General features: G+C 36.1%; 3 protein-coding genes across 6 annotated transcripts in view; 2 read left to right on the forward strand and 1 right to left on the reverse strand.

The window, feature by feature from the left end:
* LOC114134934 (guanine nucleotide-binding protein G(s) subunit alpha-like) overlaps positions 1-11,218 on the reverse strand; it is a 32,354-nt gene extending 21,136 nt beyond the window's left edge. The window contains exons 1-5 of one of the 4 annotated variants that reach the window (XM_028001807.1): positions 11,006-11,218; positions 9,628-9,766; positions 7,887-7,959; positions 5,220-5,274; positions 4,985-5,104 (exon numbers count right to left, since the gene is read on the reverse strand). In XM_028001807.1, the coding sequence (XP_027857608.1) occupies positions 4,985-5,104; positions 5,220-5,274; positions 7,887-7,959; positions 9,628-9,766 (387 nt within the window). In that variant the 5' untranslated portion in view covers positions 11,006-11,218. Of the gene's footprint in view, positions 1-4,984; positions 5,105-5,219; positions 5,275-7,886; positions 7,960-9,627 lie in introns of all 4 variants that reach the window. The other 3 variants (XM_028001805.1, XM_028001804.1, XM_028001808.1) reach the window with 3 other exon arrangements.
* A 4,480-nt stretch (positions 11,219-15,698) lies between these two features.
* On the forward strand, positions 15,699-19,979 carry tubb1 (tubulin, beta 1 class VI). Its single transcript, XM_028003424.1, has 4 exons — positions 15,699-15,808; positions 16,716-16,824; positions 17,015-17,125; positions 17,597-19,979. Exons 1-4 carry the CDS (start codon positions 15,752-15,754, stop codon positions 18,739-18,741), a joined length of 1,422 nt encoding a protein of 473 aa, XP_027859225.1. The 5' UTR covers positions 15,699-15,751; the 3' UTR covers positions 18,742-19,979.
* Positions 19,980-20,997: 1,018 nt separating this feature from the next.
* On the forward strand, positions 20,998-26,571 carry prelid3b (PRELI domain containing 3). Its single transcript, XM_028003425.1, has 6 exons — positions 20,998-21,161; positions 22,333-22,501; positions 23,712-23,801; positions 24,261-24,331; positions 24,455-24,557; positions 25,534-26,571. The coding sequence occupies exons 1-6, from the start codon at positions 21,130-21,132 to the stop codon at positions 25,648-25,650; spliced, it is 582 nt and encodes a 193-aa protein (XP_027859226.1). The 5' UTR covers positions 20,998-21,129; the 3' UTR covers positions 25,651-26,571.
* The last annotated feature ends 358 nt before the right edge of the window (positions 26,572-26,929 follow it).

Here is a 26,929-nt window from a genome sequence, read left to right on the forward strand (position 1 = left end):
CAGAAAATAAACATCTCATGATAAAATTTAAATAAAGTAAAAAAAAAAATTTGACAAGTTTAAAATGATAATTTGTCATTTTATTTGTTCTAAAGCTTATGGATGTGTGATAAATACTGCTTATTGCCCTAATAAGCAGTAGAAGCAGTGGGGGAAAAAACAATAGAGAGATGATCAGACTTTCTGAACACCTCAACATACAACTGAAACCAGATATTTACATATATTGCATACAAAAACCTAACCATTTCTTTATTGCTGTCTGATCAGTTCAGAGTGAATTGTGGACCTCCGCATGTCTAGTTCTTCACTATGTTCAATTGCCAGATGCCTGAAGGCGCCATGTTCATTCGCTGAATCAATTATATGGACCTATAAACATAACTGAAATGTCCAGTCATTATATTACGCAGAAAATGGAAAGGCTGTGTCTCTTATAAACAAACGGGTTTTTGAGTTAAATTTGTGCATCAACACCAGAAGAAAAGCAAAAGATCATGTGAAGATGCAGGTTTTCGGCTGGTCGGTGTGTGTCAGTATCATTATCCAGAGCAAAACGAGTCCTGTACCCACACGGACTGAAAGGACAGTGAGAGGAAGAACTATTACTCCAAAAGCAACAACAAAAAGTCAGATTAAAGTTTGTAAATGCTTTAAGGGGCAATGGTCTTAAATTCTGGACAGACGTCCTACAACTTAACAAAACTACAATTCATGATTTATTTTTAATTGTACTTAAAGCAGTGATGCAAACAGATAGCTTTTTTCTTTCTTCCAGTGAAATAAAAATTACTTAAATGCTTATGAGTATAAAAAAAAGTTAAAGAGAGAGAGAGCATTAATTCAGATTTAATACTCCCTAAGTGGTAAGAAGGTGTTTGAAATACTCTTAAAGTTTGATGATTTATAAAACACAATGAAGAGATAATGATACTAACTAGAATAAAACTATCTAAAGACCAGTGAGAAAATAAAATGTTGTATTTAACATTTTGTTGTATCACTAACATTTTTGTATTTTCAGGTTTTTTCATTCTTTCAGAAAGTATTAATATTCACACATAGTTACTTGAACAAATTTTTCAAAAACCTTCGATTTATTACAGTAAATTACAATTACATTTTCAATAATACTCTGAAAAACATTTATTATAAGTGGCAGAAGATGAAGCTATATTTTGTTTCAACCAGAAATCAAGTGATCAGTAAGTCCAAACCTTTTTATTGTGCATTATCAAAGAATAAAAATTACCACAAAGATTAGTAACTCAGAAATGTATGAACATTTCTAAATAAAGGCCTTATGATGCAAAAACTTACTTTTTTGAATACCTTGTACTTCTGTGTGATCACACCACAAATCTAGGCTATTTTAACAATGCTACATCCCTCAGAAAGATGTTTCAATGCTTTGAATTTACAGAGTTAGTAAGAATTTACAGAGTTGGTGCAATTTGCTTGAGGAATTAAAGGGACCCAAAATCCTGTTTATATAGCTTAAAGCAATAATATGGTCAAAATGCTTGTTTGCTCACGTACACACGAGCCTTAAAACTCAGTTGCTGTACAGTAGTAGTAAAATAACACACCTAATCTCTTCTGGATGACCTACATTAGTGATAGTGTCCCATTCTCTTATAAATGACGTTCTAGATGCTGCCATGTCAGTTCCTCTAAACAGCAACAGACATTTTCTCCCGACTTGAGTTTCTACAGGATAGCCATATGTCTCTATAAGCATGTATCTGATCCAACCCAGTTTGCTACATTTTGCGCTAATTTCATTTTCTTTGCTTTGACTGACGATGCTCTCTGTAAAATAAAGTGCTATGATAATTCTAATATGTTTAATCTCAGTTTTGATGTGACTTGTTGATAATTTACTGTAGTTCTAAAGGTTCATAAAATTGGCATTTTGCTTTGATTGTAACTTTTGATACCTGATGTTTCAGCTGCTCTCTAGACAACTCTCCCTTAAATCAAAAGGTATCTGGTAGGACAGCAGGTCACATGACCCAGTCAGAAGGGGAAACCTCAGCAGCCAATACAGTGTCACTTTCATTTTGAACATCACTGTAAAAGGACAAAAACACTTAGTGTGAAGAAAAATCCAGATTCATAATAATAACAAAATAACACGCACGGCCTGTGCAACAGCTTTATGAGCCGTGCGCACAAAGACAGTTCACAATTTTAAATCCTTGCAAATTCTCTTCCCACATCTCACTGTGGGTGCAATGGACATAAAAACCACAAGACTCCAACAACAAAAACAAGTGATGAGAGTCAAGTTTTGTCAGAAACTCTGATACAACCATTTAAAAGTGACATAATTGGCACCCCTGCAATGTAATAGGTAATTGATCATTGTGACATTTCTACTTTTATGCTCTTTAAAAAAGAAATTATGAACACACCTTCAATTATCTTTGTCAAGAATCTGTGTTTTTTAAACGACCCTCTATATTTCTTACAACCAACTCAAAGTTTACTGACTTTGTTGCTGTACAAAATGTACCATGTCAGAGTTTTGACTGTACACACACATGCAAGACCTGTCTGTGCTGTTTCTCTTCCTGATAATTTTCAGAAGCATTTAAATCTGTGATTGCATTATTTTGTATACAGAGAAGGATCTAGAGCCAAGAAGAAAATGAGTAATTATCAGTCCAAAATATGGATCATCTCCACAAGCTAAATTTATGAAGGCATAGCATGTTTCTTTGGATTTACCAGAGAAACAATATCAAATTCCTGCAGATGAGCACATTAACTATCAAGGTTATTGATTAGACTGAAAGCTTCCAAGGAAATAAAGGATTACAAATATGTGAAAGAGCTACCATGCTTCAGGCTTTCCTCTCTCCCACCCCTGCTGAAGGCAGAGCCAACCAGTTTAACTGGTTTCCAGAATGCCCTCTGGCCAAAAGCAAGGGAGAACAGGAAGAGGAGTTTACAGATGAGAAGGAGGTGGAGGAGCTGGGCCTATCAGAGTTTCTGATTCATTCTCTTCCCTCAATAGCCACAAAGTCATTTTGATCATTAACACCACTGACAGCAATCCAACAACGTTAGTAGAGTGATCATCTTTATACCTGCTATGATCATCAATGCTAAAATGATAAAAGAAAAATACTTCTAGTTCTAGTCCTCCTTCCAGCTGGTCCACAGCAAAAGTCTGCTGACCAACTGACAAATGGCAGAGGGGAGAGTCAGGGTGAGATAGGCAAACATAATAAATTTGCCATGACGTAACAGAGGCAATATCAGGAAACTTCCTTTTGCTTACGTACAAACACGCTCACTCTTCACCAGAAGCTCAGTTGTAAATGACAAAAATATACGAGAAAGAAGCCGGTCGCTTAAAGGTGAAGCAGACATGCTTGGAAAAATAATAAAAAATAAAAAATACAAGGAAGACATTAAAATAAACCTCATAAAAAACAGCGATAAAACTATGTGTCAGTTTTACCATTTCCTATTGTCACTTGTTCCGTTTTACCTGTATGAGATATTTGATTTTTTGATACAGTTATCCAGAAGTGAAGATATTTTTTGAGAATGAATGAAAGTTTACGATTACCATCTAGAAAGTGAACATATGGCTCAACAGTGGAACCTGAAAGCTGAGGGCTCCTCAGGTGAGTCCCTCGGAGTCCTTGTGTCTCCGTAACCTCCGTCCCTCTGGACATATTTAAGTTTATTAGAGATAATCAGCAGCTTGGATCTCTCAGGTGAGAGGCTCATTCAGCTGAAAGCCTCCCATGTGGAAGCAAAACTGCTAATTACTGAAGCACCACACAAACAAAAGGTGTGAGACGTTTACCTACAGCACAACCAGGCAGAACAGCTGCAGAATTCAGCAGTGAAGACCTGATACTCTAGACTTTGTTTCTACATGTTAATATCTTGCATACACTAAAACTTTGTTTGTGAAAAATAATGTTTCCGTAACATTACAGTTATAAATTGCCACCTGAAAGTACCTTAGAAATAGCCCTACAGCAATTTTGACATTTCACGCCCTGAGTGAGGTCTCGGAAAGCTATTAACTTTTCAGCTGTAAGCATTCAGCCACAGATGTGTTTTTAAAGGTTTTTAAAGATTTTTAAGAGGTACTCGTCCTCATATCATCTATATAGATACCAGACGCCACAATTATGGACTAGCTCTGCCCTGCTCTTTTTTCCCCATTGTGTATCTCAAGCTGGCAGAACAATTTTAGTCGTCACATGCTAGCGCTTTCAGGTTTTAGCCTCAGTCTCTTCAGCCTCTGATGGCTGCTCCAATATCATAAGAAGTTGTGAGAGTAGAAAAAGCAGAAACAGGTTGATTTAGGTAATTTACAAACATTTCATTGCAGGCATGACATAATTCAGTTGGCTACAAAATGAACATGCTAAATGTGCATTTGGTTATATGTGGAACAAGCTGTGCCATCAACATGGCAGAACTGCGGTTTAAAATGCAGGTTGGGGAAGCTGAACTAAAAAGACACAATGCTACTTGACAGGTTACTGTTTGGCGTTTGCAAAGCAGGCAATTCATTTTCCTTGTCATTGATTGGCTGTGCCCCAAAGAGCAGGAATAAGAAAAACTTTTAATATTAGCTTCTTCAGTAGCATCAAAATGTTTCCACTGTGCTTATGAATGAATATTAAACATATATTTGGAATATAAGCTATTAAGGTAGGCAATTATAAGCATTGCTAGAAGGTGAACCAAAGTATTTGCAGATTTGAACGATTTTTTTATTCAGATTATCTGACATCAAAATGTGTTTGTTATTTTGAAACATTTATTAAACCTGACAAAAATGCAAAAACAGAATAAATCTGTATCTTTACTTTAGTAAATCTGCGTCAAATGTTTTGCTTAATTTAGCAACAAAACAAAGTCTAACAAATGAGAATTAGTTTCATCAGGTAGCCCTAGAAAGACTGCCATTAGACGATATGCTAATTTAGAAAGTTTACCAACTTACTGAAGGAAAATCAAAGTCCTTCTGGTTTACTAGGCTCAGGACGTAATTGATCCAGGACTGGTTTGCAGGACATGCTAACTGGCATGGAGGCGTGAGTGTGTTCATGGCAGCCACAATGGTCTGGACGGAGAGAGCAGAAGAAAGACAGTAAATCAGAGCTGCTTTACACTGTGATACAACACACACATTACATATGATCCATGTGAATCTCACACAGAAAAGAGTAATTTCTTACCTCTATAGCTTCTTTTATGTTGTTTTTGATATCATGAATTTTCTGTTTTTTCTCTCTGTGCCAAACAAAGAATACATTTGAGCTTTTAGTTATGTTTCTACAAAAGCATCACACACGAAGACCTCAGCATGTTCAGAAGGTTAGCCAGATAATTAAGACAACTGGCCTTTTTATTACATGGTAATAAAACTTCATCACCTTAAAATATGGAAATTTAAGTGCTACACAATATTTTTTTTTCTGCAAAACCAGCAGCTTGAAAGGAAAAATTGTCCCAAACTGACTGTAAAATGATGTTTGGCTTCTTTTTATATTACTGCCAGCAGGATTCAGTGTGAATGTGCTGCATAATATAAAGTTCTGCTGGATCTCCTCACCAGCCTGAAGGTAAATTATACCTGACATCAGTGTTATGGCTGCCCCAGACGCACAGACACTTATTCTGCTGAGCAAGAGCAACCCCTGAATTTTGTGTTTGCTGACATGAAATGAGAACAGCAAAACTTGGCCTTAATTTTGACAGCCACATTTATTAAAAAAAAAAAAACCCACAAAAACAAGCAGATTGAAGGGAGATATTTGAGGAGACTATTACTACATCTTTTAAGGTGGTTTTAAACTGCTTTTTAAATTATAAACACTAAGTGGGCCCAAAGAGTCACTTTTATATATTGCTAAACAAACAGTGAGTTTATGTAATATATGACGACTATAAGCTTTGATTTTGTCCTGAAATGCCACCATGCACAGGAAAAAAAAGAAGAAAGTATTACATTTTTGGTTCAGTTTTTAACAAGTTATTTATTTTTTAATTTTCTAATTAGAACTGAATGATGAATTATGAACAATACGTTTCTTTAATTTTTAAATGAAATTACTGAATAATTGCTGTTGAAAGGAAAATACCTATCATACATTTAAATCATTCAATTACCTATTCGTTGTCCTAAAATGTACATAAAAGGGTTCAAAGCCTGGTATATGTCTTTGTTAACATTTTCAGTTTATTTGACATGTAAAGGTCTTCAATATGGCAGTCTACATCTTTTTATGTTGCATATTTCTCATTACTTGAATGCATTTTGTCTGATTTAAGTTGGTGACCGCTGCATTTAACCTTTTGTAGGTTTAACAGACAGTATATGAGAGTTTCACTTTTTTGTTTTCTTTGTAAATCCTCCCACATAGTCGGTTTGAAAGGTTTCCTATTTATTCTGTTAATGTTGCTATCATTGCACCACTATGTTTCCTTTCAAATGTTGAGAAGTGTTTCTTATGTGCTTCCTGATAATTCAGACCACTAAGACAATTTGTGGAAGTTTTAACATCTTAGTTTCTATCAAAATGTGCCTTTACTTTTGGCATGTCTGTTTGTTTGTGTTACTCTTTTGATTATTTTTAAATAATAAAACTAACCTATAATGTTGCCTAATTTGAAGACCCTAATCCAACGGCAAAAAAAATGCATGAAATGGGCACTAAAATTGACCCAACTTGGAGGGTCAGTGGTGCCATTGCACCAGGATATCTGGGTTCAACGTGACCTGAAAACAACCACATGATGATGCTTCCACCCCCAAAAGAAACTATTTCTAGAAAAAAAACAGTTTTAGGAACTTCACAAAACAAGGTTGGCTGATCAGCAACCAGGGAGAATATGTATCAATGAAAACATGAAACAAACTAAATAAATGTTTCATCCATGAAGTTAAAAACCCTAAAAAATTTAATAAAGCAATTTTCCTTCCAGTTTTATTTGTAAGAAAAAAATAAAACACACTCACATACACAAACAAATTGTCCAGAAAATGAAGAACCTGCAGCTTAAAAGAAGGCAACAATTTACTTCAAATTCTGGCCTAAAAAAATTCTAAAATTGGTTAAACATAGAGACTAATTATTGTGGCAACCAGTTTCCAGTCTCTGGTTTCTTTATTTCTTGTTCAAATCTATATCATAAATTTATAACTCTCCCTGCTGTGTAAATCTTGATTATTGTCATTATTAGCATCATATTGTGTACCAACATTGAGTCTTGTACTGATGTGTTGCTACTATTACCTAATAGTACTTAGTTATGGCACGTTCACTGATCAGATAAAGATTGTATTTTTGACTTACCAGTCACAATCCTTTAAGTTAAAAAGCTATACAGCAAGCCTCATGCTCACCGGTCAGTTTACTGGTGTATTTATAGTTTAAGATAAAACATTTTCTTAATAAACAGAAGTTATTAATATCTACACTGAGACAGCATCATGTGAAAACTGATCCAAATACTTCAACAATACCTGCTGTTAGAAGTTGATTCAATTTCATCAATAGTTGATTTGATCAGAAGTGTTCTGAGTCAAAAACACGTTGAAAGTTTGATTATTTATGTGTAAACTAAATTATTACTACATTACAAAAAACCATAACACACCTTAAATAATATTTTATACTGAATAATTATTGACTAATACAAGTCTAAAATATACAGAATCTCGTGTCTGCCAAACAGATTTCCTGTAGTTTTGCAGTACTGCTTGTAGTCAGTGTGATGAATGTTTCACTTTTTTATTCCAGAGAGAAAATGAATTCACACAAAAATTATCAAAATCTTTGATTAAATTGTATCCAAAGGTGTGATACAATTTGGACAGAGAGAAAAGGAACAACACTTACTCTGCATTGAAGCCATTCACATGCAATATTCGCATCTGCTTGACTATTGTACTTTTCCCAGATTCTCCGGCACCTGGGAGTGAAGGCAGAACAGTGTTAGGAGAAAAGAAAGCAGAACTGCACATCAAAAAACAACTAACAAATCCACAATGCATGGATAAAACAAGATTTGATGCCCTGATGGAAAATCAGATCAAAAACTAATGTTTAAGATTTCACATTTAAATGATATGAACTTCAGGGTTTTGTTTCTCAAAGTTGACCCTAAATCTCTGTCCTCCATTTTAACAGATGTACTGCATGTTAGACACGAGAACGGCTGACATGACAAGAAAACCTGATAAAAACAAATACAAAAAGCCCAATTATTTTTCAAGTAACTCTCTCTCATACTTGTCACCTCCAATAAAGGAAATCCTTCAAGTGTGAATAATTTACCCGTTTAAATATCAGGATAACTAAACTCAATAAACTAAAGAAGTAAAAGTAAACTACTTAAAGCATTCACTATTTCCCATTAAAAATATTTTATGGCACCAGAACTACATGCCATGTAAAACTCTTTTCCTACTTGGACCAGACTCTAACCTCAACCACCTTCAACCATTTCTTTATTTATTTTTTTTTTTTAAAAATCAGTAATGCTGTATTAAATTAAAGCTTAACAGCCAATACAACATCATTTCATTGTCAGATTTTTGTTTGCTTTGTGGCAAATTGTTACTTAAGAAAAAAAGAAATCTATCCCCCCCCCCAGAAAAAAGCTCGTCTCTGGTGACATCACATAAGGCAAAAGGCAATTCGTTTGAGTTCTTGCTAATATGACAACTTGTATTTTCTTATTTTTCCTCTTTAATAGCACACTTTTGTTCAGTATTTTCATTTAGAGGTGTTTACTAAAGCCAGCTGATCAGTGTGCATGAGAGATATCTGGAGGAACAGAGAACTTTCAGAGTTAATTTCAGCTGTGCTTATTATAGGAGCCTCAGCATCCAAAACAAGGTCAGAGAAAATCATACATAAACCAATAGTATTTCTGAATCTCAGTCAGGACACTGACCATGAATTTGGCATCAAAAATAGCCCAACGTGTTTCCTAGGAAGCCAACAACATCCCTAAAGTGCTATTTAGAGGTGTAATGTGTGTGTGCACAAATCTGGGATCAGTTTCAGATTAAAACGAGCCCGACAGACGTTTCAGGGAAGCTACTAATCCTAATGGTAATCCTAATTTGCACTCCGAGGTTTAACAGGATACTAGTCTTCAATGTGAAGACACAAATGTTAAAAGCCAAAAATAGCTAAACTGTCAATCACAGACGTTCTCCCCCTATTTTTGAGCACCTCACTTGATAAGAAAGCCAAAGTGAAGGCATCCAGAATGCTAACTGTTAACACAAACACACCAGATCGCAAGTGGTATCTGGAAAGGAGAGAACGCCTGTGAGCGGCCTCCCGGTCTCTGCGTGGTGCCTGAGCGTGCTGCCTTCACACAGATGGTGGTGCCTGTTCTCCTGTCTCTCACATGTTCAGTAATCAGGCTCCATAATGACCCCCAGAATGCAGGCCAGCCGGATTTTTTTTCCTCCAAGAGCTCTGTGTCAAAACACTAAACTGGTGGCGTGAGATTGTATCAAACGCATCATTTTGTTTATGCCTTGCAGAAGAGTTTCTAGAGCATTTTTTCCTGGTACAAAAGCAACAATTATTGGAACATATTTTAGTCAGAAAAATCACCTACCTAATAGAAGAAGTCGATGAGTTGCCCGGTATATCTGTTTGTCTTTTTGCAGCTGCCTTTCTATCTTTTTGTTCGCCTCCCTCTGAGCCTTCTCCTCATTTCGTTGGTCTTCAGTCTTACTATTCCCAAGACAGCCCATCTTCCCAATATATATATAAAAAAAAAAACAGACAAAAAAAAAATCCAGTTATGGGCTCAAAGAGGGTTGTAAGGTGCGTGGATGGCTAGATGCTTTTAAGAATAATAAATTCTTGATCTGGACCACCAGAGGAACACCTGGCTCAAAATTGGTGGCCTCTATGTTCCCCCAGCAGAAGCAGATGTCGGGTAGTAGACTTCGCCGAGGCGTTTTATTATGGATGTGGGTTTTTACTGGAAAACCATCAGCCGAGAGAGATCAGAAGTGGAGCAAACGATCCCGCCCTCTCAAACACTTGATTCCCGTGTTTTTCACTGTAAATCCGCAATGAAGTCATCAACACTGATATGAGACTGGATGTGGAATTTCCAGCTTTCTGGCTGCTCATGAATGAATCTCTGCGCCCCAGATTCCTTCAAGGCGTATGGATCTCAAACACCGGCCTTTGCTTTTTTTTTGTTATATTTTTTATAGTGATGATACAACTATTTTTATATTTTCCCAGCAAATGTCCCCTCAGGAGCCCATCTTCGGCGGATAGCTCCCACTGCCATTCAATCCATTTCAAACAGACTTCTGTTTTCTTCAGTCTCTCTTTCTTAATTATTCTTGTTTAAAAATATATATTTAGGTTTATTAACCGAACTGACTGCAATTCAGTTTCAAATAAACAGAGGAACATTAGAAGGCGAGAGGGAGAGAAATTTAAAAAATAAATATTTCCTCTTAAAATGACGGCATGTGAAACATCAGGCTTCACCGGGGCTTCTTCCAAAATCTCTCACATTTTATTTTAATCAGGAAGGTTCCCAGCAACCTTATTGGTGATATCCTGTGCCAAAAATTCAGTCCTGTCTTCGGTCAATAGATGCGGGTGTCTGTCTTTTTTTAAGGAGGGTTTGACCAACAAAAAAAAAAAAAAAATAGAAAAGGAAAAAGGCCCGTAGTCCGTCCTTTTTCTCTCCGTAGCGTTAATTTGTGTTTCTCCTCACATCGGAAATCTTCTCCGACCGAGCACAGGCAGCTCTCGGCAGCTGGCTGTCCGTCTCCGCGACCAAATATCCGGGCGATATTCGTGGAAATCCTCCGCTGTGTCCCCCGTTTTGGCGGAAGCAGCAGCAGGAGCACAGTCCGCTGTCAAGTCTCTTGTCTTTTTGTATTCCCTTTGAATCCGTACGGCAGATAATGGTTACATGTGCATGATACATGAACATACCGCGGTGGGGTTTTTTCACTCACTTCATCCAAACGGAGACAGGCAGTTGCTTTCGGCGCCGATAGCCCGCGGCCGCTCCGTTGAGCCGGTCTGGTGGGTGAGAGTTGCTCCGTTCGCGGTGTTTCTCTGAATTATTTTTGCCCCCGTTTTTTTTCTCGGAGAATTGTACATTGAGATAGATAGCGCTGAAGAGGTGGGGTGGGGCAAACGGCTCTCACGGAACCCTGGGAATGAAGCAGCGGTGTCAAGTTTTCCATGCCAACCGGCTTTTTTTCCGGTTGAACCTTTCACAATAAATGCAAAAAAAAGCACTACTTTAGCAAAATGCCTGCAAATGTCTTCAAGTCTAGCGGTATATTTTAATTCCCTTCATTTTGTGCTTCAGATGTGTCAGCTGAACAGAAAACACGTTCTTTAAAGATTTTCATATTTAGGAAATGTTCTAAAATATTCTAACAGTTTAAATCCTAGTGTCAGAAAGATAAAGTTTGGAGATATATTTTTTTATTTGGTTTTTAGAAAACAAATAAAAAACTATTTTCCTCCCCCCATTCCAAGTGTAAACTTTTTTTTTGTTTTGCTTTGTTATATAAGGACTGTTTTATCAAAGTCTGAGAGAAAAATCAGCAACAGCATTGTTTTTGATTAGTTTTTATTTTTTTAATCAAAAGTCAATTCTCGCCTAAGGTAACTGGTATATTTACAATACTTATATTACTTATATATTCACAAAGTTGAAACCAACAGTTTTGAGTCATTTCAATAAAAATTTAAACGACTCAGATTACGAGTTGATGTATTTTAAATTAATCTCTACAAAACATGTCAAAGGCCCTGTTCAGTTTGAGTCATAATTCTCAAATTTTGGAACAAGTAGGCAGGTAGAACCTAGGATGTCTTGAGTGATTCTGAGAAGAAATTGTGGTTTTAAATAGGCCCATTTACACATACATACAACCCAATTAATTGTGATATACAACTAATAAAAGCACCAAGAGCCATTAAGAGTTGTTCAAGCACAAGAACCTTTCTGTTTGCAAACATTTACAATTACACTGGCTACAACTGTATAAAAGAAACATTAAAAATGTTTATTTCAGCATTGTTATGAAAAAAAAGTTGTTCCAGAAGTATGTTTTTTTGTTTGTTTGTTTTTTGTGGTGCACAAAGAGTTGACCTCTTAATTGAATTGCTGTCAATAAATTATTCTATTCTTATTTATTTATTTATTTATTTATTTATTTATTTATTTATTTATTTATTTATTTATTTTAACGAGAGGTTTGATGCTTTTAATTTGAATGGCAAACCAGGGTTCTTGATTTCCGTTTTTCTGCCACTTGACTCTGGTCTTTAAAGCAGCGTCTGTCTTTGGTTGGATCACATGATTGCCCGGAGCGTCAAGAAGCAGAGCTACAGAAGGGGAGAGGCGCCCTCTTTGAAGCAAAAATGATTATCAGCCTAACCATCGTCCATGAATAACTGAAAGATTATTGATTAGGTTATAAAAATCACTCCAAACACATAAAAAGATTATATGCTCTATGCAGAATAATAGCTGTAACTTTTAAGCAATTGCAGCTTTAGAAAGTTGGTCAAAAGCATGGCTTTGGATTTCAAAAATCACACAATAGACCATATTACTAATATGAAGGTAGAACATATATTAGCAATTAGTTTCAATAAATCTCTCAAAAGCTATAAACTTCGATTTGTTGTGCAAAGTCTAAACCAATCACCAGAAAATTAGCAATAGAATGCGTAATTACTCAATAGATAGTTAATAGTTCTAGAATAAAGATTTAAAAGAATAGTTCAGGTTTCCTGAGGTTCTATAAAGAGGCTATGAGAGGTCACAATTTTAATTGTACTGGACAAAAGACAAAAGAAGACTTACACTTTGTGAAAACATATTTTATCCCAAAAATATCTTGTTTGTTTTTCAAATATTATTTTTTTAATCTTTACTTTGGTGTAAAAAAAAGTAGAAGAACTTGTTAAATTTGTCACATTAGACAATATAGTAATAATATATTTTTTTGGTTTAAATTGGCTTACTTTTGAGTCTTACAGAATATCAAGTTTTTGTCATGTGAAAACAATGCATTATAAGTCATTTTCAACCTTTTTCTATTTATATTCTGTACACGTCTATCTTTAAAATAAGCAGCATCTTTTGAAGCACTTTCTGATTCAACTTTTTAAGCTAAAGCTCAAACGTTTAACTCAGATTCCACTGGACCTTAACAACCCCTCAACCCCAATGTTCTGCAAAGCTTTGAATAGGTCTGAATGCTTTCATTAGAAAAAAGTTTAATAACTTAAAATTGTGTTTCCTAGTTTTTAGATTCAACGCACACGTGGAATGCAAACATTACTTGCAAGAAATTTCAGCAGCTCCTTTAGTGCCTCTTTGCATCTCAGACTAGTGTCTTCAAAACAATTCATTCCAATTCAATTCAATTAAATTCAAAAATGCTTTTCTGATCCCAAAAGGAAATTAAATAATTCTCATCTATTTTCTAATATCACCTTTCTCTCACATTGTTTCTGAAAGGCATCAGTAACAATTATTCCCATTATTGATACCTGCCTTGATTGTACTACTGTGTAAATATACCATGGAATTTTTGTTACCCTTCTTCTGACTGGTACCTTTGACTAAATAGATCATATTAATCATCTTGGTCAGCTAACTATGACTTTAGCTAATGGATGTAAATGAACAAATGCCTGGAAAATGAGATCAACTAATCAAATCAGAGAACTCTATGTTAAAAAAATTTAACTACCTCTTTGAAATAACGAATGATTTTGCAGCTCTAAAATAATGTGTACCAAAATAAGAAGCCATCATCAATAATACTCTTTTTTTGTACCAGAGCAGATGATTTACAAGATAAAATAACAACAATATCGTTAACTATTATCTACTCCAACAGTCTTGCCCATTTTTAGTTTTAAGGTGGGTTGCATCCTTCAACTTTCCAATGAGATTCCTTGAAAGAAATTTAGATATCACAACAGTGCAGCATCCTTTCTCACCTGGTAGTGATCGGGGTATTTAAATCCCTTTAAATCTTTAAATTAATGAATTTAATTAATCCCTTTAAATCTGACATGCACACACATAAACACAGATTCCATCATGATTCATGATCAAACACAGCAGACAAACTGACACACACACACACAAACAAACTTCGTCCATAAATGCGTCAAAAGGCTCAGGGCAAAACACATAAAGGTCATCGGTGACAACTAAATGCTGCTGTGGCTCTTTAATGAACCCCAACAGACAACATAGGGTGGAACTAATGACTGGAATCAGAGAAGTTATAAGATGAATCCCAGGATTTAAAATGGTCATCTCTCTTCAGCTCAATTCAGAGCGATACATTTTTTTTTCTCTCAGTCACGTGAATTTGGTTCATATAGTTTTTTTCACCATGACAGTGTTTCTCAGATGGATAAATATTTCAAAAATAAGTTCAAAGAGCTAAACTTCATGCAAACTCTTCACCATGATCAGATGTCAAGGATAGCCCTAAAAGCAGGACAGATACATTTCAATCTGCTGTGGAAAAGTTTTCCCCTCTTCTGACTTATTCTGTTTTTACTTTTTTTTAATCACACTTAAATATTTCAGAAGATCAAATGAATTTTAACCTTAGACAATTATAATTTAAGTAAATGGAAAAAACAGTTTGCAAATGATAATTCAATGTATTAATGAATTTGTAGCAAGGCACAGACAGTCAAGTTAAAAACTACTCTAGAACTTTAAAAATAATCAGTTCGACTTGAAATATGAATTACTTTAAAATTATATAAAGACTCTCAGGTGTGAACTTGTGAAGTGTAATAGCCGCCTTTATCCTCTAGATGGTACCATCCGTCATAATCTTACCATTTATCAGCAACACTAGACCATAGAGAAGTACATAAGTTCCTTTTTAGTGTTTTTGAATAGAAACTTGATTATTTTATCTAGACTATAATAGATACCAAAATACATTGCTACATAATTACATATGTGGGACTAAGTTTAACTTGGGGATCCTATGTGGTTACTTATAGACGCAATGAACACTGAGCTATGATATGAGCCACCTTATTTCATCTGTACTAAACTTCCTTCCTGTCTTTGATCGGTTGCAGATTTTAGATATATAAGAAGATTCTGTATTTAGTAATACAGCATTTTCTGTCTTCTACAGCTATATAAATTTACAGATAAGGTTTAGCCAAAACATCATTATTTAATATAGCTTAATATCCATGTGGAACCCACCTTAGTGGTAAAATACCATTTCAGACTTTTATATATTCACAGTTTTCAATGAATACATAGATGAACCATATAACCTATTTTGTAAAGACACCAAACTGATTCATCCCTCAGGTTTACTGGCCTTGTGTCCTCTTGAAGGTTTTACAGTTTGAACAGCTTAATAAGTATCAATATATAATGTATAAAATAAATTTTAAAAAATGAAAAATCTATTTAAAATCAGCCTGCAAGACTGCTGCTCCTTGAAAAATCACAAAAAACTGTACCTCGGATGCAATAACCAATAGGACATAGACATTTGCGCAGCAGAATATTTAGTTTTCAGTGTGAATTCCGGGTCTTTCGCATTTTTTTTAAACAGAGGACTTCCTTATGTCACTGATTACATCACTTCTGGTCCCATATATAAGACAGAGGAGAGCACTGAGGACTATCTCGGACCCTCAGCTGTTCTGTGGACTGTCTCTCAATCACCATGCGTGAAATCGTACATCTGCAAATTGGACAATGTGGCAACCAGATCGGCTCCAAGGTAATACAAAGAAATAATTATTAAATTATCACCTCCATAAAATATGATATGTATCAAAAGACCTACATCAAAAACTCTTGGTTAATTTTGGGAACATGATATACTGGCAGAGTTATAAGAATAATAATTACTGTTAATACATTTTGTGAAACCATGTTTAAAGTAGTCTAAAACTGCGTGTATTTTTTATTCTTGTGGTGAATATTTTGAGTTGTGCGCTGTCACTCACTGTGTGTGACACAGGGTGTTCCGTGTCAAGCTCTTAGTTGAAAGATAAGGACCAAAGTAGAACTGACATGGGTGGGACATTTTTATCATGGCTAACACAAAATAAAAGCGGGGAAGAACAAAATGATAAAAATTGGTAACACATGCTGCTTTTTAACATTTTAGGCTGTAGTAGTCTTATAACAGTCAGGTTACCTCCGGTCTAAAAATCCGTTTTACATTATGTACATTCAATGTTCTGTATCTAGCTTATATAAAAGCATGAGACAAATAGATAACTGCTTATTTCAGCTCAATAATGAATTAGTTGATGCCTAACATACTGTGCAAAACTTTTAAAGAATCTTGATTTCCCAGTACTTTGCATCTTATGAGTTTTTTTAACTGAAATGATTGGCAGCCAAAATACTAAGAACTTTTAAGAGACTTAAGGAGAAACTTGGTATTTGGAAGGAAAATAGGAAGAAATGGGAAACAATTCAAAACTTTTTGCAGATGGATACTGACTAGATGATTTATTTATAGGCACATATACAGTAAATAGTCTCCTTAAGTGCAATACAGTACAGTCAGGTTTTAAACATTACAATTTAAAGTGGAGCTTAAATACTGTATAAAGAGGATCTTTTAGGAAACAACTTACTACGGGTGTTGTATTGATAATTTTCTTCTGTTTTAGTTCTGGGAAGTTATCAGTGAAGAACATGGGATAAATGCAACAGGCCTCTACGAAGGAGACAGCAACATACAACTGGAGAGGCTCAACGTCTACTTTAATGAGGCACACGGTACCAGAAGAGTTCATTTGCTTGCTCAGGCTTATTCAAATACTTAACCACGAATATTGTGTATTGAGCTCAGCTGTCTGTGACTTATTTTGTTTTTTAGCATAAGCCTGGGCATTAAATCACTGAAAGGTATTGATTGAAAATGCCCATTCCCAGCTATGTTTTCAAAACTTATTGATTCTGTTTGTAGGTGGTAAATATGTCCCCAGGGCGTTGCTTGTGGACCTGGAGCCCGGCACTATGGACAGTGTCAGAGGAAGTCGCATTGGTGCTCTTTTTAGACCAGACAATTTCATCCACGGTGAGGCCAACTGAGAAAAAAACCACAATATTCATGTTATTAAATTCTTCATGATGGTGGCGATCCAGGAGTTTGTCCTGCGATCGGTAGGGTTGTTAGTTTGATCTCCACTCTGTCTGCCTCTGTCATTGTGTCTTTGGGTGGTGGTCAGAAGGCTCAGAGGTGTAGAGACATAATTTAACCCTGTCAGTTTAACTGGAGTAATTTCTGTACAGACATTAACTTACCAGTTAATTAACTACTATACCAGTTAATTTCTCTACTGGTATAGTAGAGAAACTGGTATAGTAGAGAAATTAACTATAATTTCTCTACTATACCAGTAGTATAGTAGAGAAATTAACTGGTAAGAAATTAACTTACCAGTTAATTTCTCTACAGAAATTAACTGTAATCTATTGTAATAGATTACAATAGATTTGTAATCTATTGTGGATAAATAACCTTACTTCTATAAATCTGGTGGTGCAGGGAACTCAGGAGCTGGAAACAACTGGGCAAAGGGCCACTACACAGAGGGAGCGGAGTTGGTGGAGCATGTCATGGACCGGGTCAGGAACGAGAGTGAAAGCTGTGATTGCCTCCAAGGCTTTCAGCTGGTTCACTCGCTGGGGGGAGGCACAGGCTCCGGCATGGGTACCCTCCTCATCAATAAGATCAGAGAGGACTACCCAGACCGTATCATGAATACCTTTAGCATCATGCCTTCTCCTAAAGTCTCAGACACAGTGGTGGAGCCTTATAATGCTACACTCTCTGTGCATCAGCTCTTAGAGAACACAGACGAGACTTTCTGCATTGACAACGAGGCCCTTTATGACATCTGTTTCCGTACCCTAAAATTGACCACACCGACTTATGGGGATCTCAACCACTTAGTCTCCTTGACTATGAGCGGGGTCACAACCTCTCTCAGATTTCCAGGACAGCTCAATGCTGACCTGAGGAAGCTGGCTGTCAACATGGTGCCCTTCCCTCGTCTCCACTTCTTCATGCCAGGCTTCGCCCCACTGACACCTCGGGGTAGCCAGCAATACAGAGCTCTCACTGTACCTGAACTTACCCAGCAGATGTTCGATGCCCGCAACATGATGGCGGCATGTGACCCACGGCGAGGGCGCTACCTCACAGTAGCTGGTGTCTTTCGAGGTAGGATGTCCACCAAAGAGGTGGATGAGCAGATGCTCGCAATGCAACAGAAAAACAGTGCCTATTTTGTCGATTGGATCCCCCATAATGTAAAGGTGGCTGTGTGTGACATCCCTCCTCGAGGCCTAAAAATGGCTTCCACATTCATCGGAAACAACACAGCAATTCAGGAGATATTCCGTCGGGTGGGCGAGCAGTTCTCCCTCATGTTCAGACGGAAGGCTTTCCTCCACTGGTACACAGGAGAGGGTATGGATGAAATGGAGTTCACAGAGGCTGAGAGTAACCTCAACGACCTGGTGGCAGAGTACCAGCAGTACCAAGATGCAACTGCTGATCTAGATTGGGAAGCAGAAGAAGAAGAAGAGGAAGGACCCTCGTCTGCAGGGATCACAGAGGTTCAGTCTCGGACGGAAACCAAACTGGAAACAGTGGTAGAAACCAACAAAGAAACTGTAGATGAGTAGTGTGGATGGGGTATACAGCTTCACACAGAAGGACTCTTTGGGCAAGAATTGAAATGATGTATGTATAGTGAATTTCTTTGGAAACAATGTTTTATGTTAACCTGTTTTACTTGTATTTTTTTTATTCATTTTATTTTTATTTTCACCTTTTACTGGATTCAAGGCTTTGATGACTATGTTTGGGGCTTTTGATCTTTTGAAAACATCTTTCAGCAGTTATTTGAAATAAATATCTTAGACATGTAATGCCAACAGCAGACCCATGACTAACTAGGCAGCTTTGCCTTTTAGATGACCTGTGAATGCTTCAGATGTAGTGTATATAGAAGGTGATTTAAAGGAGGCTTCTGTCAGGGAATTTCAGCCCAGGCTCCTCCAGAAGACAGATGGGTCATAGTATTAAAAAATATAATCACAAGATTGACTAATAGAGCTAATTAATGCTAAGCACTTACTTTTATTATTGTATAAACTGTTGGAAACTTTGAGTTGGGAGATTGGAAGAACAGTAAAAAATTCAGTAATCTTATCAGCACAATCAATGAGCTTTAATTCAGCATGTTGCAGTTTGCATTTCTGTTTCTCACAGGCGAAGTCATTCAGCAAAGCAATAAGCCATAGTGAAACATTATATAACAATTATACCATTCACCCTTTTTGTCGTTTGACTTGTCATCATGTCTAGAGGTGCACATCATGGTACAGTTTATAGTAAACAACTACTTCATGGGTGCAATAGAGGTCAAAGCAGAAAACCAATAAGACTCGATTCAGCTATTTGGTCTTGTATAAATGTCTTTGTGTTTGTGGTACTATTGTAAAATGAAACCCGTGGCTCACTGATTAAAAGTAATTATAATATGTATTAATTTATGACGAGTGAATAATATAGCATTCTTTCTTCTCATTCCATGGGCTGTATTATATTTTAATGCATTTATAAAAAAAAACTATTAAGTGGAAAAAAGAAGCATGCATTTTGACTATGTTAGACTATGTCAGCCCTGTATGTAAAGGTACTTTTGAAATAATGCAGACAATGTTTTTGTATTTTTAAACAAATGTTATAACTGATTTATTTCTCTTTGAAATATTGGATTTATTTGTACATGTTTAAATGAATTATATTTTCAGCATTTCTGTGTAATCCATAACTTTAAACAAAGATTATATTGATGTTTAAACAATGATTTGTTTTTGTGTATGGGACATGTATTAAAAGCTTTTTCAAAACCCTGTCCCCTGACAGCAGGTTTCATTAATTGAAGTTGAACTGAGGCAAACTGTGGCACTGGAAAGTACTCTGATACCACACAACCCGTGATACTGTTCAAGGCTGTCAGACTGTTTCCTCCCACTTGCACAAGTCTGGTGCCCTGCGATTACGCATAACTTGGACAGAGCATGTTCACTTCTAGATAAGCACACTTGACTTTCAGATGCCCCTGCACTCTGCAGTACAGTTGACTGAACTCTTGTACAGTACTGTGACAAATTAGAGATTATGTGTAATATAGGTCACAGTGCCAACAGACATATCAAAGTTTTTTTTTCGGGACAGGTTATAAGGTCAAGAGAAGGTCAAGCAGCAACATATATAACGTGAAATGAATATTTAACAAAACATTTTCAATGAAAGTCAATATGCTTAGGTGTTCAGACAGACATAAGGAGTATTTAAATGTTTACAATAATACAGGAAAATATACATTTATTTATAGAACTTAAGTAAAAGTATTAAATATTACAGTGGCAGATACTCCTGACGTATTGACTAGAAATGTCATATGTGGCACAAAGATGATAACCATGTCATGGGGGTCCAAACCTATATTTGTGGGTCAAAGAAAATTTGTATAAATAACAACATTTAATTTCCCTCTGGGATTAATAAAGTATTTTTGAATTGAATTGGAAAAAAAAGACAAACACATCTATCACAAAACAGACAATTATTCCAACATTTAAAAAGCTCGAGGTAAGATAAGACTGGGCAGTTATATAATATGCCAGAAAAAATATTTTAAAACATTTTAATTTTTTTCTGCATTTGATGTCAAAATATCTAAACAACCAATCAAACAATTCTGTAATAGAAAATATAATAAATTCATCAGATATCCAGAAATGCTGGGGGACTTAATATTATGCCATATCTGGCAGAGAGTGTTTATTTAAGTTTAAGTGAAAAACATGGCATATTTCGATTTTGCATCATTACTCAAGAGGCGGAAATGCGTAATGAACTCATGTGACTGCGGCTGCGCTGGTATGGGGTGGAAGGATTCTTCATTCACTTCATGTGCTGCTTTCTTACATCTGTCAGTGTGACCGTCTTCCTACCAGTTCGACTGCTGCTTCATAGCCTTTGCTGCTTACTATTAAATCATGAAGATCTGGACCTCGGAGCACATATTCAAGTAAGCGCAGATTTCATCCATTCAGGCAATGTGTGTTCCGTTTGCTGGTTGCAGATTTAAACCGACTTTCCTGACCGGAGCTTTTATTAACGTTGATTTTCTTTTTATTTTGATTGTGTAATATACCATATGCAAAGTTAGACCACTGAACATTGTTTTTAAAAGCCATGTTGCTATATATAAACTCTGGTTTCTTTTGTTATAACATGTTCGAGCGTATCAAGTACACTGATATAGTGTACCGTAATTGCTTTGGTTTTAATAACACTAAAATACTTAAAAGATTCTTAAAGCGGCCAAGAAATTGAATAAAACTGACCATAAAACGTTGTCATTGACTAGTCTCTGCAGTTTTTCGGCTTGCATAACTCGCCGGTCAGATCCGAGCAGCCCCTTTAACCTTTCCCCTACATTCTTCCGTACGTGCTGTCGTAATTGCACACGTCACTGAATAACGACGGCGTGTTCACGTGTCTCCATGGAAACGTCTGTGTTCTGCTGCTGCTAGCTAGCAGTTCTCCCCGTCGCTCTTTGAAAAGTAATATCACATTTTAAGCATTTTTTTGCGTTTAACTTAACAAATTATTTTTTTCTTAAGTTATCAAAGCTGGAGCTGCTTAATTCAGCTTTATTCTTTATATTTTAGTCATGTTATAATTATATATCCCCGCCTCTCGCCCGTAACGTTAGCTGGAGATAGGCACCAGCACCACTGAATGGATCAATGGATAATTACCGTATGTATTGAGGAGTAAAGCACTCTAATGAGTGCTTATCTGTAAGTTCAAATATATTTTTTAAAGAAGGCTTTAGTTAAATGCCGATATTATAGAAAACTGTAACTGTAAGGTAAATTAAATGAAATATAATTCAATTTAAAATTAACCCTCTGCACTTTTGAAGCTACAGTATGAGCTACAAACAATGAAGAAATAAGAGCTTCTTTAGTGTTTTGCTATTTAACCTTGAGAGTAAATGTAGTTAATAAGAGGAAACAATTGCCATTTGTAGGAATAGGAATTTGTTTAACTGTTAATTGTAGCATTTAGGTAAATGTATAATTGTGAATAAAATGATTCACTCAACTCTGTAATGCTGTGTAAAATGGTAGTTTTGTGGGTGTGACTTTTATTTATCAAATTCTGTATTTTTGTTGCTTTTGCCCCCACAGCCATCCTTGGGAGATGGTGACCAAGGCTGCTATGCAGAAGTATCCAAATCCCATGAATCCCAGTGTGTTTGGAGTGGATGTACTAGACCGAAACATTGACCAACAGGGCCGCCTCCACAGTCAAAGGCTGCTCAGCACAGAGTGGGGCCTACCGTCCATTGTAAAATCTGTGAGTGTCAAAACCCGAACACATAATCTTTCTAGATTCTGAGCTCAGACTGTTCAATGAATGTCTTCTAGACAGTGATGGAAAACAATGTGATATTTGTATTAAAAGTCGTGTAAAAATGGATAAAATGGATTACAAAAATCCAGATACGTCCATCACATGGTTAACTTTCCATGCTCGTATCTGACCTTAACATGCAAGGCTTTTCTGTCCAGTAATAGTAACAGACATGGGTTCTTGTTGGAGCCACAGCTAGTTCATGGCGGTGTGCCACAGCTCGTGCTGTACGGGACATGGTGGTCCCATATCCATCATTGCTCAGATGTGATCCCTGACACCGTGTGATGTAACTTTCCATCTGTGTGTCAGCTCGGTCAGAACCAGAGGTGACTTGAAAGCAGAGCAGTGACGGAGCCCTCTGGAATTGCACAACGTGTAATTTGAACTCTTCCAATGGGAACCGTGATTCACTGAACTCTGTAATCCAAACTCTGGAACGATGAGGTTGCAGAAAACTGATACTGTGCCATTCCAGCTGTCTGAGATTGTTTTATGTCAGCATTTTCTGACAACTCTTGGTTAGATGTATGAGGATATGTCTGTTCTCTCTAGTAATACTATGATTCTGTTTTTTTTAAGACCAAAAAAAAGTTTTGCTGCCTGATTTTATAGTTTATTTACACATTATTGAATTAGTAAAACACTTCTGTGCTTCTTGTGTGTATAAACTTCATGTTTCATATTTTGAGTTTTGGCACCTTTTTGAAGGCTCTTTGGGAGCTGTGGCTTATAATCCCAGTATCTTTTAGAGTGTAAAAATCAGCTTTTATTTATCTTTAGCAAAGTCTATGATGGTATTATGTGAGGGTTTTCCCTATAGTTTAAAGAATTAAAAAAATCTAATTTCTAATGTTTGGACTAAAGTGAAACGTTACTAAATCAACGTGGTGTCATAATTTCTATTTCTGAGCAACAGTACATATTTGAATAACACATTTGTATTAATTCAGCTATGAGGTATTATAAATTGAAGTTAAATCAGTGTTTTTTGAATTATATCATTATATTTTATTCAAAATACAGTGACATAATAGGTGTTAAATAATTTTTAAGGGGATTTTATGAAGTAGTCAAGAAAAACAAATCAATAAGTGTATGATGTTTGTAAATTTTAGCCTGGTTGTAAAATGTCTTCTTCTTGTTCCTTTAGCTCATCGGAAATGTACGAACGTGCACCTACATTCAGGAGAGCTCGATTGTGGATCCCAAGGAGAAAATGTTTGAACTTCAATCTTCAAATGTGAGTAATAAGAACAACGTTTTCTTTTGAATGCTTGGTTAGATTTCCTGTAGAGTTTGGGATTTCAAGGTCTGCCAAAGATATTGAATGTCATTCCAGGAGTTAATATTGGCTAGAGTGAAAGCATTAAAGGCTTCTTTTGTTGTTGTTCTTTCCCATTTGATGACAAGCAGTGACAAAGCATATTGTGTTTGGGGTTGTGTCAGTCTTAAACAGACACACCCAGTTTAGGTAGAGTTTGTGTTACTTTCATCCGGATGAGCTCAGACTGTTCAATGACATGATTCTCAGAATGAAGTTGTACTTGTAATACAAGTCTTCTTGAAGTTTCAAGAAGAATTGTTAAGAGCTTTAGGGAGACTTGTCTAACTTTTTCCAACTTTAGGTGTGGAAATTACCCCATAAGCTGCACATACTTCAAGCATTAACTAAAACGAATTCTTGATGCTTCTTCTTCAGATCACCTTCACAAACATGGTGTCTGTGGATGAAAAGTTAACCTACAAACCACATCCTGAAGATCCAGAGAAGTATGTTTCTTGTTACTCGCTCAGCACAGTTGGTCAAAAACTTGTCAGTTTTTCTTTTTGCATTGTGAATTCTGATGTATTAAAATTTCTCTCTGATTTCTTTCAAATCATCATTCTTTTTAGGACAATATTGACTCAAGAAGCTATCATCTCAGTGAAAGGCATCAGTCTCAGCAGTTACCTGGAGGGGGTAATGGCCAACACCATTTCAACCAATGCTGGAAAGGTAAAACACTTATTTTAGGCCTGATGCAAAATATGAATCTATGACTTCCCAATTTGAAATCAGGTTCCTTTTAATTTTGAAACCAGATTTCAAAGGGGGAATTTTGTTTGTTTTGTTTACAAGTACCTGAAAAGCATTTTATACCTAATGTTAACATATGGAAATGGATTAAGATTTTTTGCTTTCTGAAACTACCTGAATTTCATTTAAAATTCCAAATGGAGAGCAAAAAATAACTTAAAGCACTGTTACACCCTGTTTTGAAATTACCACAAAAAGAACAAAGTTACTGCAGCCGCATTTAATACTTTTTTTGGCGCAGTTAAGCCACAAAACGATGCATTTTCTCTTTCTTTGTATTTTATTTTGCATTAGACAATTTTGATGTCTGATGCAACATTCAGAGTTCGTACTAACTGCAAACATTAGGGGACTGAACAGCCCTCTTAAATTGTTCTTAAAGTGCAAACATTAGCTATGCAGGAAATGACTAGTAGTTTAATTGTCTTACATTTTGATTCAACATGAAGTGCTGTTTTTTAAAAAACAATCATTAAAATTGATTGAGTTTAGGTTTTCAAGTTATTGGACTATAATCTGTCCCTGTAGGTTTTCTTCTCACATGCAGGCTTTGTGAAATGGCTGCATGTGCAATGGCTGCAAATACCCACTTTATGTGAGTTACATTTTACTGAATTCCTAACAAAATTAATGACTTAAATAGAAAGGAATTTGCAAGGTTGGGCAATGTGCCATGTTATCTAAAGACTGAATGTTGGAACAGTCACAATAACATTCTTCGTATGTCTTTGTTAGTTGCTGTCTTCTTACAAAGTTCTGCTATGAGCACGATCGCTATTGCCTCATGCTTTAGACATTCTGTAACATTTATAACTTTCATCATTCTGTGATTTAAAAAAAAAAAAAAATTCTAAGTTTTGTCAACAAATTTTTATATATGTTTATCCTTGCTCAGGGCCGTGAAGCCATGGAGTGGGTTATAAGAAGGCTGAACACAGAGATCGAGGAGCTGGCTGCCACTGCGCGAGGGACCATACGAACCCCAATGGCTGCTGCAGTCACAGAGAAATGACACCTGCCTCACTAGTTTAGAGACTGTACATCGAGACCACCAGCCTCCCTTTATGATGCTCTGGTGCTGATTTGGTGCTCTGGGCTTTCTGTAGTGTTCAAAGGGTACACTCGTAAACTTTACCATCTACATTAGATGTATTTAAAGCAGCAGACTGCAGCATGAATTGGTTCTGAAGAGACTTTCCAGGGCAGCACAGCACTGATGTGGGCGACAGATGGAGAAACATGCGGCACACTCAGGGACAGATTTAAACACTACTGACAGGAGCAACTGGCTGAACCAGAAACACAAGAAAAAGTGCCAAAGCATACCTTGCTTTTTGTCCAGTCTCTCTCACACCTATCTTTGCCAGATGTGCTTTTGCGGCAGATATCAGAATGTCATCGACTGTCCTAGTTTCAGCTTCCTACAAAGATGAACTGTAAAGAGGGGCAGTTCTTATTGAAATCCAGAAAAGACTGTAGGTGCTTACATTGACCTGTGATGGCAGAAAACTACTTGTGAAAGTGTCATTAAAATTATGTTTATGAACAAAAGTTGGAGTAAATAAGGAGGTTAAAGGGTCAGAAACCCTCTCAACACTTTTCTGTGGGACCTCAGCAATACTGGGACTCTGTACTGGGCACCATGTGCAAGCCTGATTCTAACTGTATTTAATAACTTGTTATAAATGTTTGTCTTATGAGGGGATCAAACTTGCCATATTTATTACTTTGAGTTGATGTGAAGATCCTTTCCAATGTGACATCAGGAGCAATCTTTTGTTGGTGTATTTAAGTGTCTTCTGTCATAAAATTGATTCATGACCCTTTTATATATGTTTTTAAACTGTTAGTTATTTATTTAGTTTCTTCTAAAGAGAGTTGTGGATTTTTTTGTCTATTAATAATGTGATAATAAATTTCTTTATTTAAAAACCTCAATTTGTGCTCTTTGTGTGGTGCCTGAATGAGTGAGCTGTAAAAATTGTTTTACTTTGTGTCAATTCTTCAAATTAGAAATCTGGATTATAAGGAGGCCTGGATATTTGAAATATTTTTTCTTTTCCTCTGGAAAGTTTAAAGCAATTGAACAGGTCTTGATTCTTATTAGGGTTTAGAGTTTTTAGGGTTTAAAAGTGAAACTTGTATAGACAGATTTATATAGAGGTGTTAATTTTGACAACAACTTAAAGCTTTTCAAATCCTTTAATTGAATTTATGAGAAAATTGAAATGCTCAGTAAGACAAATTTCAAAAATGAACTTGATTACAGAAACATTCTCTCATGGCCTACA

The sequence above is a fragment of the Xiphophorus couchianus genome, chromosome 20 (assembly GCF_001444195.1).
Source record: "Xiphophorus couchianus chromosome 20, X_couchianus-1.0, whole genome shotgun sequence".
Lineage (NCBI taxonomy): Eukaryota > Metazoa > Chordata > Actinopteri > Cyprinodontiformes > Poeciliidae > Xiphophorus > Xiphophorus couchianus.

Coding starts and splice junctions, on each gene's coding strand:
- tubb1 (XM_028003424.1), top strand. CDS start 15,752: ATGCGTGAAATCGTACATCTGCAAATTGGACAATGTGGCAACCAGATC. Junction 15,809..16,715: donor GCAACCAGATCGGCTCCAAG/GTAATACAAAGA, acceptor CTTCTGTTTTAG/TTCTGGGAAGTTATCAGTGA. Junction 16,825..17,014: donor CTACTTTAATGAGGCACACG/GTACCAGAAGAG, acceptor TTCTGTTTGTAG/GTGGTAAATATGTCCCCAGG.
- prelid3b (XM_028003425.1), top strand. CDS start 21,130: ATGAAGATCTGGACCTCGGAGCACATATTCAA. Junction 21,162..22,332: donor ACCTCGGAGCACATATTCAA/GTAAGCGCAGAT, acceptor TTGCCCCCACAG/CCATCCTTGGGAGATGGTGA. Junction 24,332..24,454: donor CATCCTGAAGATCCAGAGAA/GTATGTTTCTTG, acceptor CATTCTTTTTAG/GACAATATTGACTCAAGAAG.